Source organism: Pipistrellus kuhlii, unplaced genomic scaffold, assembly GCF_014108245.1.
Source record: "Pipistrellus kuhlii isolate mPipKuh1 unplaced genomic scaffold, mPipKuh1.p scaffold_m20_p_3, whole genome shotgun sequence".
Taxonomy (NCBI): domain Eukaryota; kingdom Metazoa; phylum Chordata; class Mammalia; order Chiroptera; family Vespertilionidae; genus Pipistrellus; species Pipistrellus kuhlii.
The window spans coordinates 181,674,813-181,687,399 of NW_023425529.1; the positions used below are offsets into that span (position 1 = coordinate 181,674,813).

Here is a 12,587-nt window from a genome sequence, read left to right on the forward strand (position 1 = left end):
GTGTGACCCTGTGCGGTGTGTGACCCTGTGCGGAGTGTGAGTGTGCGGTGTGTGACCCTGTGCGGTGTGTGACCCTGTGCGGAGTGTGACTGTGCGGAGTGTGACTCTGTGCGGTGTGTAACTCTGTGCGGTGTGTGACTCTGTGCGGAGTGTGACCCTGTGCGGAGTGTGACCCTGTGCGGAGTGTGACTCTGTGCGGAGTGTGACTCTGTGCGGTGTGTGACCCTGTGCGGAGTGTGACTCTGTGCGGAGTGTGACTCTGTGAGGTGTGTGACCCTGTGCGGAGTGTGACTCTGTGCGGAGTGTGACCCTGTGCGGAGTGTGACTCTGTGCGGAGTGTGACCCTGTGCGGAGTGTGACCCTGTGCGGAGTGTGACCCTGTGCGGAGTGTGACCCTGTGCGGAGTGTGACTGTGCGGAGTGTGACCCTGTGCGGAGTGTGACCCTGTGCGGAGTGTGACTGTGCGGAGTGTGACTCTGTGCGGAGTGTGACCCTGTGCGGAGTGTGACCCTGTGCGGAGTGTGACTCTGTGCGGAGTGTGACTCTGTGCGGTGTGTGACCCTGTGCGGAGTGTGACTCTGTGCGGAGTGTGACCCTGTGCGGAGTGTGACCCTGTGCGGAGTGTGACTCTGTGCGGTGTGTGACCCTGTGCGGTGTGTGAGTGTGTGTGACTCTGTGCGGTGTGTGACCCTGTGCGGTGTGTGAGTGTGTGTGACCCTGTGCGGAGTGTGACCCTGTGCGGAGTGTGACCCTGTGCGGAGTGTGACTCTGTGCGGAGTGTGACTCTGTGCGGAGTGTGACTCTGTGCGGAGTGTGACCCTGTGCGGAGTGTGACTCTGTGCGGAGTGTGACCCTGTGCGGAGTGTGACCCTGTGCGGAGTGTGACTCTGTGCGGTGTGTGACCCTGTGCGGTGTGTGAGTGTGTGTGACTCTGTGCGGTGTGTGACCCTGTGCGGTGTGTGAGTGTGTGTGACCCTGTGCGGAGTGTGACCCTGTGCGGAGTGTGACCCTGTGCGGAGTGTGACTCTGTGCGGAGTGTGACTCTGTGCGGAGTGTGACTCTGTGCGGAGTGTGACCCTGTGCGGAGTGTGACCCTTGCGGAGTGTGACTCTGTGCGGAGTGTGACTCTGTGCGGAGTGTGACTCTGTGCGGAGTGTGACCCTGTGCGGTGTGTGACCCTGTGCGGAGTGTGACCCTGTGCGGTGTGTGACCCTGTGCGGAGTGTGACCCTGTGCGGAGTGTGACCCTGTGCGGAGTGTGACTCTGTGCGGAGTGTGACTCTGTGCGGAGTGTGACTCTGTGCGGAGTGTGACTCTGTGCGGAGTGTGACCCTGTGCGGAGTGTGACCCTGTGCCGTGTGTGACCCTGTGCGGAGTGTGACTCTGTGCGGAGTGTGACCCTGTGCGGAGTGTGACTCTGTGCGGAGTGTGACTCTGTGCGGAGTGTGACTCTGTGCGGAGTGTGACTCTGTGCGGTGTGTGACCCTGTGCGGAGTGTGTGGTGTGTGAGTGTGTGACCCTGTGCGGTGTGTGACTCTGTGCGGTGTGTGACTCTGTGCGGTGTGTGAGTGTGTGTGACCCTGTGCGGTGTGTGACTCTGTGCGGAGTGTGGCCCTGTGCGGTGTGTGACCCTGTGCGGTGTGTGACCCTGTGCGGAGTGTGACTCTGTGCGGAGTGTGACTCTGTGCGGAGTGTGACTCTGTGTGGTGTGTGAGTGTGTGCGGTGTGTGACCCTGTGCGGTGTGTGGCTCTGTGCGGAGTGTGGCCCTGGGCGGGGCAGCTGGCACTCACACCTCCTCTCTGTGGACAGAACGGGGCCCTGAAGATCATCGACAGGAAGAAGCACATATTCAAGCTGGCGCAGGGGGAGTACATCGCGCCCGAGAAGATCGAGAACATCTACCTGCGCAGCGAGCCGGTGGCCCAGGTGTTCGTGCACGGGGAGAGCCTGCAGGTGGGTGCCCGAGCCTGTCGGGGGACGGCTCTCGCTGACCTCAGTGTCCCGGGCCTGCGAGCTGGGACAGGGCAGGGCCGGCAGTCAGCGCCGTCTGTGTTACAGGCCTTCCTCGTGGCCATCGTGGTCCCCGACGCGGAGACGCTGGGCCGCTGGGCGGGGAAGCGGGGCCTGTCTGGGTCCTTCGAGGAGCTGTGCCGCAGCAAGGTGAGGCAGGGCGCGGGCCGAGGGCCGGGGAGGGGGCCGAGGGCCCGGGGAGGGGGCCGAGGGCCCGGGGGGGGGGCCGAGGGCCCGGGGAGGGGGGGACTGAGGGCCCGGGGAGGGGGCCGAGGGCCCGGGGGGGGGGGCCGAGGGCCAGGGGAGGGGGGGCCGAGGGCCCGGGGAGGGGGACTGAGGGCCCGGGGAGGGGGGGCCGAGGGCCCGGGGAGGGGAGACTGAGGGCCCGGGGAGGGGGCCGAGGGCCCGGGGAGGGGGGGCCGAGGGCCCGGGGAGGGGGACTGAGGGCCCGGGGAGGGGGGCCGAGGGCCCGGGGAAGGGGGCTGAGGGCCCGGGGAGGGGGGGGGCTGAGGGTCCGGGGAGGGGGGGGGCTGAGGGTCCGGGGAGGGGGGGGGCTGAGGGCCCGGGGAGGGGGGGCTGAGGGCCCGGGGAGGGGGGGCTGAGGGCCCGGGGAGGGGGGGGCTGAGGGCCCGGGGAGGGGGGCCGAGGGCCCGGGGAGGGGTCCGAGGGCCCGGGGAGGGGGGCCGAGGGCCCGGGGAGGGGGGGCGAGGGCCCGGGGAGGGGGGGCTGAGGGCCCGGGGAGGGGGCTGAGGGCCCGGGGAGGGGGCTGAGGGCCGAGGGTCCGGGGAGGGGGCCGAGGGCCCGGGGAGGGGACCGAGGGCCCGGGGAGGGGGGGCCGAGGGCCCGGTGCAGGCGTGGGGCCTCCCCCGGGCTGAGCCTCATCCTCTCTCCTCAGGAGGTCAAGAAGGCCATCCTGGAGGACCTGGTGCGGCTGGGGAAGGAGTCCGGCCTGAAAACATTCGAGCAGGTGAGGCTTCCCGGAGGTGCCTCCGCCCTGTAACACACAGAGGGGGAGGAGGGCACTGGGCGGCGGGTGGGGGGTTCTCACAGAGGGGGGGAGGGAGGAGGGTACTGGGCGGCGGGTGGGGGGTTCTCTCACAGAGGAGGGGAGGGAGGAGGGCACTGGGCGGCGGGTGGGGGGTTCTCTCACAGAGGGGGGAGGAGGGCACTGGGCGGCGGGTGGGGGGTTCTCTCACAGAGGGGGGAGGAGGGCACTGGGCGGCAGGTGGGGGGGTTCTCTCACAGAGGGGGGGGGAGGGCACTGGGTGGTGGGTTGGGGTTGGGGGGTTCTCACAGAGGGGAGGGTGGCTGGGGGGTTCTCACAGAGGGGAGGGTGGGGGGGGTTCTCTCACAGAGGGTCAATTCTCTTCCTGGAGCTCAGGGGACGGTCCTGGCCTCTGTCCTCTTCCCTTGAAGAGAGGTTGGGAGCCAGAGGCGAGAGGGGGGCTGGGACCAGCATCGGGGCCTGACCCCCTGGAGGCTCAGGTGCTTGTGGGCCTGGGGTCCCCCGGGCCCTCCTCCCCTAATAAACGGCCTTGCTGATCGGCAGGTCAAAGGCATCACGCTGCACCCCGAACTGTTCTCCATCGAGAACGGCCTCCTGACCCCCACGATGAAGGCGAAGCGGCCGGAGCTCCGGAACTACTTCCGGTCGCAGATAGACGAACTCTATTCCACCATCAAGGCTTAGGAGGAGGAGCGCCGGGCAGAAGCCACACCTCCGTCCTCTCCGGTGGCCTTCACGGGCGATCTGACTGCCGAGCGTAGGGGGGCCGTGTGACGTGTGCGCTGGGTCTTGTCGTAGGAAACTTAGGGGTCGCCGGGCGAGGCGGGCCGTGCGCCCGCGGGGGGACGCGCCACCTCCAAAACGAGCCTTAACCGTGGTCCAGGGAAGCCTTCCGTGGGCCGGGTTCCTCGCGGCTCCCCGGGGCAGAAGGCCACAAGGTCTGTCTCCCCGCGGGTCTAACCGGGGGGCAGGCCTTGCTCTTTCTGACCGTCTGCTGCTTGCTGCCCGCCCCGCGGCGCCCGGAGGAACTGCCCCCACGAACAGCCGTCGGCCGGAGACTGTCACACGTGGACCAGAGATTGTTTGATCCCCGGCCCCTCCCCCGTCCACCCTCCACACACACACACACACACACACACACACACACACACACGCACGCACCTGCGCTTCCTCCCCGCTCCGTCGTGCCTGTCGGCGTGGGCGCGGGCACTCCCAGGGCGAGGGGGCGTGGGCGCCCACCGGGCAGGAGCAGGGTGCTCCCGGGCTCCCTGTCCGCCCTCCCCCCCTCCGTCCCCGGGGCCCTGAGAAAAGCTGCCTTACCCTCCACAGTGAGGACGAGCATTTCAAGAAGGAAAGACTCACCCGGCCAGACCACGCTCAACTGTGACCCTCGGCACCTGTCCGCTCGCCCCCACGGGCACCCCTGTGTGTGCGGCTCCCGTGTCGGACGTGCACGTGTGATTCCCCGGCTCTTCCCCAGAGCGAGCTCGGGCGAGGCGTGTCCTGGAGGCCGAAGGGAGGGGACAGGTGTGGGCGCGGATGGAAACGGACGGCAGTGAGCTCGCTCTCCTCCAGCGCGCGGCCTGGCTCCTGTGAGATGCTCCGGCCGGACCCTCGGCTTCCGGGAGCCACGGCCCCGGGCCTTCTTCACGATCGTTTGGGAAACGAGCAGCGTTTCGCCGGTCCTGCCGCCGGCCCTGGCCCCGGGCGCCCCGAGTCGGCTGTCCGGCCCTGAGCGGTCGCTGCTGGGTGTGGGCACGCACGGCCCGCCCTGTGACACTCTCCGAGCTAACCCGAGTGTGTGTTCCTCACCGCACAAGCGTCAGTCACTCGTCACCTGGGGTTTGGAATGTTTGCTTTAAGTGTTGGCTATTTCTATGTTTTATAAAACCAAAACAGAATTTCCAAAAACAATGAAGGAAACCAAAATAAATATTTCTGCATTTCACGGGAGTGGCGCGTCTGTTTTCAGGGCGGGAGTGACATTGGGGCAGCAGGCCTGGCCCTGGGCCTCTAGGGACACTGCCTCCTCCTCCCCACCCCCACCCCCACCCCCACGTCCTCCTCCTGACCACCCCTCTCCTCCTCCTCCCGCCCCCTCCTCCCGCCTCCCCTAATGCGTCACGCACAGCTCGCTGAAGGCCTGCAGGGTGTGGAGAAGCAGCCATGGAGGGAATAAGGAGCATCGCCTTGGAGATGCTCTCTGCTGGAAAGCCCCTTCGGGAGATGCCGCTGGAGGGCTGGTTCCGTGCTGTGCTGGGCCGGACTCGGCTGTGTGCAGTCAGCCCGCCTGTTCTCTCCCCGGCCTAGCACTGGTTTCAGAGCAGCAGCCTGGCCTGTGTCCTTCCTCTATCCCTGTCCCACCCACACTTGTCCTTATGTGAATTAATCAGCCCTCAATTTCTCTTTAAAACTTTTCTGGTTTGCTTTTTTTTTTTTTTTAATTGATTTCAGAGAGGAAGGGAGAGAGAGAGAGAGATAGAAACACCAATGATGAGAGAATCATCGCCTTGCAGGACTGGAACCTCCTTTCTCCTCCCTGTCCCTCCCTCCCCCCTTTTCCCTCCCCCCAGGCGGCCACGGGCTACTCGGCCTCCAAGACTCTGGCTTCTTTCAAACAGGGTCGTTCAGCCTGTGTCCGTCAGTGACCTCGGCACAACGTCCCCAGGCTCCCCTGTGCTGTGGGATGTGCCCGCATTTCCTGGCAGGAGGCTGAGTGGCATCCCAGTGTGTGTACACCACGTCTTGTCGATCCATTCATCGCTGGTGGACGCTCGTGGTTCCCGCCTTCTGGGTATTGTGACAGGCGCTGCTGTGAGCGTGGCCGTGCCCGTGCCGTCTCAGCCCCCGCTCCCATTTCTTCGGGGATCCGTCCAGAAACAGGACCATCGGGTCAGGCCGTGATTCTGTGTGGACGCTTTCTGAGGAACGGCCGTACCGTTTTCCACATTTCACATCGGCAGTGCGCACTCCACAGCCTCACTTACCCTTGTTGATTTCTGCGTTTTGTTGTTTTTCAGCACATACAGCAGCCGTCCTAACGGGCGCGCACACAGTGGGGTCTCATGGTGGTTTCGATGCATTTTCTTGGTGACGCTAAAGTTGAGGGTCCGTTCTGTGCTCATGGCCCATCTGTGTGTCTTCTTCTGGAGAAATGCCTAAGTCCTTTGCCCATTTTAAGAATTGGGTTGTTTGTTATTGAGCTGTAGGAGTTCTTTAAATATTATGAGGATTAATCCCTAAAATACTTAACAATTTTTTTTAACACTTTTTTCTTGATTTCAGAGAGAGAGAGAGAGAGAGAGAGAGAGAAACATCAATAAGAGAGATCATTGATTGGCTGCCTCCTGCATGCCCCACACTGGGATTGAGCTCACAACCTGGGCATGTGCCCTGACCCAGAATCAAACCCTGACCTTCCGGTTCACAGATCAATGCTCAACCACTGAGCCACGCCGGCCGGGCCCTTTCAGGTTCTTCACTTGCATGGTGCACTGTTGGGGCAGTGCCTGCTCCCCTACAGCGCCATGATGGTCCTCCACCAACCCCCACCCCCCAAATCAAAACTGCGCCCCCAAAGCCCGTGGTCTCTGTCTCAGACCTTCTCTCCAGAAGGCCCCTTGTGTGCTAAGCTCCTTTGAGGAACTGCCTCTCAGCCGTGTGGGCTCAGCCTGAGCCCAGAGGCCCAGGTGGGAAGTGCTGATGGAGCCGAGGTCGCCCTGCTGTCTTGAGCTCATCCCTGCAGCTCAGCCACGACACACCCTCACATTCTCAGCTCCAAAATACGGCTGGTTTTTGAGTATATTTGGCATTGGGTAGTCACGTATTTTAGTCTCACTCTCCGTTACCAGATTCCTTGGAATAGGACCCTGAAGTATGAGGCGTAAAGGTTGCTGCACCAGGCACCATGCTTACATCTTACACAGATGCCCCATGTCGTGTCAAAACCCTCCGAGCCAGATGTGACCACTGTCCCATCGCACAGACGAGGTCATCGAGGCACGCCAGCCGTCTGGCCCGTGTGGGCCCGGGTGGGACTGGAGCCGGGCTGCCTGGCCTAGAACAGCCGTGGCCTCTGGCTGCGGACGCTCTGGTCTGCCTTTGGCCGTGAACTTGCTGACAGAACGTGTGGCTGGGCTGCTGCTGGTGCCAGTCGTGCTGCTGAGCTCCCAGCACGGGGCCTGGGCTCCTCAGGATTGGCCTTTGTGCCCGAGGGGCTTGTGGTCCGGCATCTGGCTCATCAAAGTGACATGTGGCTGCGCTCAGTGACGCCGGGAACCCCGGTCCTTAAGGACCCAAACTTGGGTAGGACCGGCTGCTCTGCTTCCAGGGGAGGCCGGGGGAAAGCCGGTCACAGACACAGCAGGTTCATGAGGCCCCTGGGAGGGCCTGAGATCGCAACACGCTGCCCCGCAGTCTGCTTAGGTGCCCGTGTCCTTCTCGCCACCCCTAGGAGGGCAGGGTCGTCAGCCGGACGGGGGGCTCCGGGACACGTGGACAGGCAGCAAGAGGGCCCCAAACAGAGCCTGTGCCCTTGGTGCTTGATCGAAGTTGAAGAAGGAGCCGTGGCAGGAAGGAGGACTGCCTGCGGGAGAGGAGGGGACCCGGGAGTGTGCGCTCCCCGAAGCCCGGAGAGGAAGCTGCTCAGGGAGGGGCCGGGGTCAGTCCTGCCCCGCGCCCCCAGGCTGGCGGGAGGGGAAGGCGGTGGGGACAGGAGCGGCTGCTGGGCTGGCAATGCTGGTGTCATGCTGGTGTGGGCAGCGCGGGGAGCCCAGAGCCGGGGCGGAGTGAGCGGAGGCAGAACTGGGGGACCGACAGCTCCTCTTTGTTGTTGTTTATTTTTTGTTCATTTTGTTTGTTTTCCTGTGAAGGACATCAGAGGAAAGGACGGTGCCCTGAGAAAGAGGGAGGCTGGGAGGCTGCTGCTGGTGCTGGTGGTGCAGGTTTTTAAGACGGGAGATGGGAGAACAGCATCACACTGTGCCCATGAGAAGGGTCCTGGGGTGTGGCGGGGGTCGGGGGGAGAAAAGGGAAAAGTTCAGAAAAGGGGGGAGGCTGCCCTGGGACGGGGAGATGGGCCGATAGGGACCCCTCCTGTCACAGTGTGTGTGTGTGGGGGGGAGGATGTGGAGGTGTATACGCACAGGTATAAGTAGATCAGGGTGCTGGGCAGGAACAGTGGGAGCCTCTATCTTCCCACTGAAGTGCTGTCCTTGCTGTGGACCAGGAAGCGGAGCCCCGAGATCTCGGTGTTGCCATGAGTCCTCAGGGGCAGCCGAGCCCTCCAAGGGGAATACACCTGCTCCCTGGCCAAGCCCTGGGCTAGAGCAGATGCCCATGCTGCGTACGGACTCACTCCACCGAGCGTGGGCACCGGAGAGCGGCCCCCGCTGCTCCCTGCCCGCACAGCCAGCCCAGGAGACGTCACAGCCGGGCCTCTCGCCCCCACACGCACCGCAGGCTCAGATGGGGAATTCTCAGCCCGGTCCGGGGGTCAGAGGGCTCTGTTCTTGCCGGAAACAGGTGGGGTTTCATGGACGTTCTTGGCCACTCCCTGCTGCTGAGGTGTTTCAGTGGACGAACTCCTGGCCGTCAGATCTCCCTGACAGGACACGTCCTTGCTGACCGTTAAGGCCACTGCTTTTCCCCCCAAGAACCCGGGCAGGCTCCTGCTCGGCCTGTGGCTTGTTGGGGTGGGAGGGGAGGGGGTGTGCCATCGGTGCCAGCTGCAGGGACGCCCACAGGCGCAGGCCACACGGGAGGCGCGAGTGAAACCAGTCGGCTCACATGCTGCAACGTGCGGGCGCAGAGGAACCCCGTTTCTGAGCCCTGGTTCCCACACCCCCACACTGCTCCCTCCGCCCGCCTCTGCCGCCTGCCCGCCCCGCCCGCCAGCTGCCCGGGGCGCCCCCGCGGCTTCACACACCGCCTCTGCCTGTCTCCTGGCCAGGAGCTGTGCGCTGGCCGGGTCTCCCTGGCGGCTGCACCGGCTCTGGACCGACCTCCATGTCCTGATGGGTCCCAGGAGCTGCCTCCCGTTCCCAGACTCCAAGCAACAAGGGTTTTTCTGAGTCACCGTCTTGCCACGGGGTCCCCTGCTCTGTCGTTCAGAGGCTTCCGACAGCTCTGGGCCAGAGCCGGGGGGCGTTCCTTCTCGAACTCACTGTGCGCCCACCCCGGGACCGGAGAGCCGGGGTTCTGATCCAGTCATTCTGGACGCTGGCCCGAAATTCTGCACTTCGAATAAGCTCCAGGCGATGCTCACACTGCTGTTTCTCTACCAGTGGTCGGCAAACTCACTAGTCAGCAGAGCCATGTAGCAACAGGACAATGACTGACATTCCTTCGGAGAGCCACATTGCTTAAACTTAAACCTCTTATAACGCCACTTTTTCAGCATAGACTCACCCAGGCCGTGGTATTTTGTGGAAGAGCCACACTCAAGGGGCCAGACAGCTGCGTGTGGCTCTCGAGCCGCAGTTTGCCGACCACGGCCCTAGCCTCATTGTTTGCTGTGTCCCCAGCTCTGTTCCAGCCACACTGACCTTCCAGCTCCCAGAAGGCTCCCTGCTCCGGCTCCCCGCCGCGCCTGTGCAGCCTTCCTCCCAGGAGCACGCCCTCCCCCTGGCCCGGGGGCTCCTCCTCCATCGCAGGGACAATGTGGGGGTCCCTCTGGCCTTCTCTGACCGGGGAGCTCAGCGGTGAGCGGTGGAGGGGGGAGGGGGTAGTGATCCCTCTACCTGTGCCAAGGTCAAAGGGGAGAGTCGGCGAGCCCGGGCGTTTCAGGGCAGAGCCGGAGCGTGGGGGAACTCCGTCCTCCTGAAGGTCACCCCAAGGCTCCCTGTCCCCGGGGCTCGGGAAGCCTGTCTCCCTGAGCAGGTTGGTGTCCGATGGGTCTCCCACCGCTCAGGTCTCGGGGAGCAGGAAGGATCCCTGAATAAAGACAGCAGCTGCCCGGGGCTCTGCACCAGGCCAGCCACACCCCTGCCTGCGGCCTGAGGCCGCGAGAACGGGTATCCTGGGAGCAAGGTCACTGAAGGGTGAAAACTTTTAAGCTTGAGTGAGGGTCATGGAGACGCGTCTCTTCCGGAGAAACCTTATTCTGGGACCCCTCCTCCCTTCTTTTCTTTTTTTATTAAATTATTATCTGTGTACATATTAAATTCTTATCTGTGTACATATCTTTTCTTCTTTTTTAAAAATGTATTTTATGAGTTTTCACAGAGAGGAAGAGAGAGGGACAGAGAGCCAGAAACATCGATGAAAGAGAATCATTGATCAGCTGCCTCCTGCACACCCCTTACCGGGGATGTGCCCGCAACCAAGGTACATGCCCTTGCCCGGAATCGAACCCGAGACCTTTCAGTCCGCAGACCGACGCTCCATCCACGGAGCCAAACCAGTCCCGGCTTCCCTTCTTAAGAAAGTAGTTTAAAAGGGCTGTCCTTTTATTTTATTTTCTCCGCTCACTTGCGCTGTGAAGTTCCTTCCCATGCAGGCTGGAAGTCAGCTACTCCCTGGCTGGCAGGAAAAGTCCTGGAATTTGCTGGAATGCACCTGCCGGACCCCGGTCCCAGCCTCAGCCGCAGCCCCCGCCCGGCAGGGCGCTGGGAATGGAATCTGAGACATGTGACTGAGTCAGACGGATTTAGCCATGTGACCTCAGCTTGGCAGGGGCAGTGCCAGCTGGGTCTGGAAAAAGTACATTAGTTACAGGGCAAACAAGCTGACCGGCCGCTCAGAGCCAGGGAGATGGCAGAAGCATGTGACCCGTGGAGGCTTCTCCGCCTCGTGTCCCTGCCATTGGCCACAGTGGAAAAACCTTCCTGCCCCAGTTTCACGGCCACCGAAGAGGATGACCTTTCTGAACTTCCTTTCCCCTTTCCTTAAAGGGGACCTCCCGGGGCAGGGCTCCTCCCCGGCCTCACCCTGGCCTGCCTGCCGGGGAGCGGGGTCTGTTTTGCTGCATCATGATCACCAAGGCTGAGCCGTTGGTCTGCTTATGACAGATACTGCCTTTCGTTTCTTCCTGAGGAAGACTGCCAAGTTCGGCGGGCTATTCCCAGGTGCCAGTAATTGGTTGGTTCTGTAGAAAGTTAAAAAGCAACGTCGAAAAAGCTGAGAAGTAGCCCTAACCAGTTTGGCTCAGTGGATAGAGCGTCAGTCTGTGGATTCAAGGGTCCCAGGTTCGATTCCGGTCAAGGGCATGTACCTTGGTTGAAGGCACATCCCCAGTGGGGGATGTGCAGGAGGCAGCTGATCGATGTTTCTCTCTCTCTCATCGATGTTTCTAACCTCTATCCCTCTCCCTTACTCTCTGTAAGAAATCAATAGAATATATTTAAAAAAAAAATCTGAGAAGTAAACGGTGTTCTCTTTCATAGTAGAAAACCATACTCTTTTTAAAGGAAACTTACAGGAGTGGATTTGATCAATTAGGGAAGAGGATAATGCACCAGAAGGAGGGGAATGAGTTGAGCAAGGGCATTGAAGACATCGAGTCTTATTCATCTTGAGCTGACTTTGAACTAATATTTACAATGTCTGGTCTCCAAATATATTTTCAAATCTCCTGTCCCGTTCTTTATCTGCCCTCTAGTGGGCACATGCTGAACAGAAAATCCAACAGGAGAGCTCGCTGGGAAAAAAGCAGAGGCGCAATAAGAAATGATAAGCCCTTCCATATACTAGTATCTAGGGGAGGCAACTAATCAATGTGCCTCTCGCACATCAGTGTTTCTCTCTCTCTCTTTCCCTCCACTCCACTCTCTCTAAAAATCAATGGAAAAAATATCCTCAGGTGAGGATTTAAAAAAAAAAGAGAAAAGAAAAGAAAAGATGACCAACTCCAGGGAAATGCAAAATTCAAAAAAACAAAAGAAAACAAAAAAAACAATAGGTACTATTTCAATTCACTAGTTAGGTAAAAATTTGAAAGTCTTAAAAAGTTCTAGGTATCAACAAGGATATGGAGCCAAGGGTACTTTTATTTACTGCTAGTGAAGGTGTAAATTGTTGTCTACACAACCATGTGTAAAAATTGGCATTATCATGCAAAGCTGAAAATGCCTTTAAATAAAGAGGTGAAGTATTACTACTGAGTCTCTCCCTACAGGAATTCTTAGACATGCACCCTGAAACACACAGACTGTTTAGTGCTGCATGGTGGTAACAGCAAAAAACAAACAAAATACTGAAAACAACTGATATAACCGTGCCCAGGAGAATGGACACCTACAATGTAGTATATTTGTGTAATGCATTACAAATAGTGAAAATAAACTACAGCCGTGTGCAGCAATGTGGATAAATCATGGCTTTGAGCAAGAAACTGGTTTGGCTCAGTGGCTAGAGCATTGGCCTGCAGACTCAAGGGTCCCAGGTTCGATTCCAGTCTAGAGCATGTACCTTGGTTGCAGGCATATATCCAGTAGCGGGTGTGCAGGAAGCAGCTGATCGATGTTTCTAACTCTATTCCTCTGTGTAAAAAAAAGAAAATCAATAAAATATTTTTTAAAAGAAAGAACACTTGTAGCATAGACACCAAGTGTTCATATAAAGTTTAGAAACA

General features: G+C 60.4%; 1 protein-coding gene and 1 long non-coding RNA gene across 6 annotated transcripts in view; one reads left to right on the plus strand and one right to left on the minus strand.

Annotated features, from left to right (window-relative positions):
- ACSL1 (acyl-CoA synthetase long chain family member 1) overlaps positions 1 to 3,797 on the plus strand; it is a 61,675-nt gene extending 57,878 nt beyond the window's left edge. For 3 of the 5 annotated variants that reach the window (XM_036456403.2, XM_036456407.2, XM_045588963.1), the window contains 4 exons: positions 1,810 to 1,953; positions 2,059 to 2,160; positions 2,906 to 2,977; positions 3,560 to 3,797. In XM_036456403.2, the coding sequence (XP_036312296.1) occupies positions 1,810 to 1,953; positions 2,059 to 2,160; positions 2,906 to 2,977; positions 3,560 to 3,700 (459 nt within the window). In that variant the 3' untranslated portion in view covers positions 3,701 to 3,797. The remainder of the gene's footprint in view (positions 1 to 1,809; positions 1,954 to 2,058; positions 2,161 to 2,905; positions 2,978 to 3,559) is intronic. The other 2 variants (XM_036456405.2, XM_036456408.2) reach the window with 1 other exon arrangement.
- The window catches only part of LOC123653294, a 22,336-nt gene extending 17,380 nt beyond the window's left edge, over positions 1 to 4,956 (minus strand). Inside the window, exon 1 of the long non-coding RNA XR_006743023.1 lies at positions 4,780 to 4,956. This is a non-coding gene — a long non-coding RNA (uncharacterized LOC123653294). The remainder of the gene's footprint in view (positions 1 to 4,779) is intronic.
- Positions 4,957 to 12,587: the final 7,631 nt, after the last annotated feature.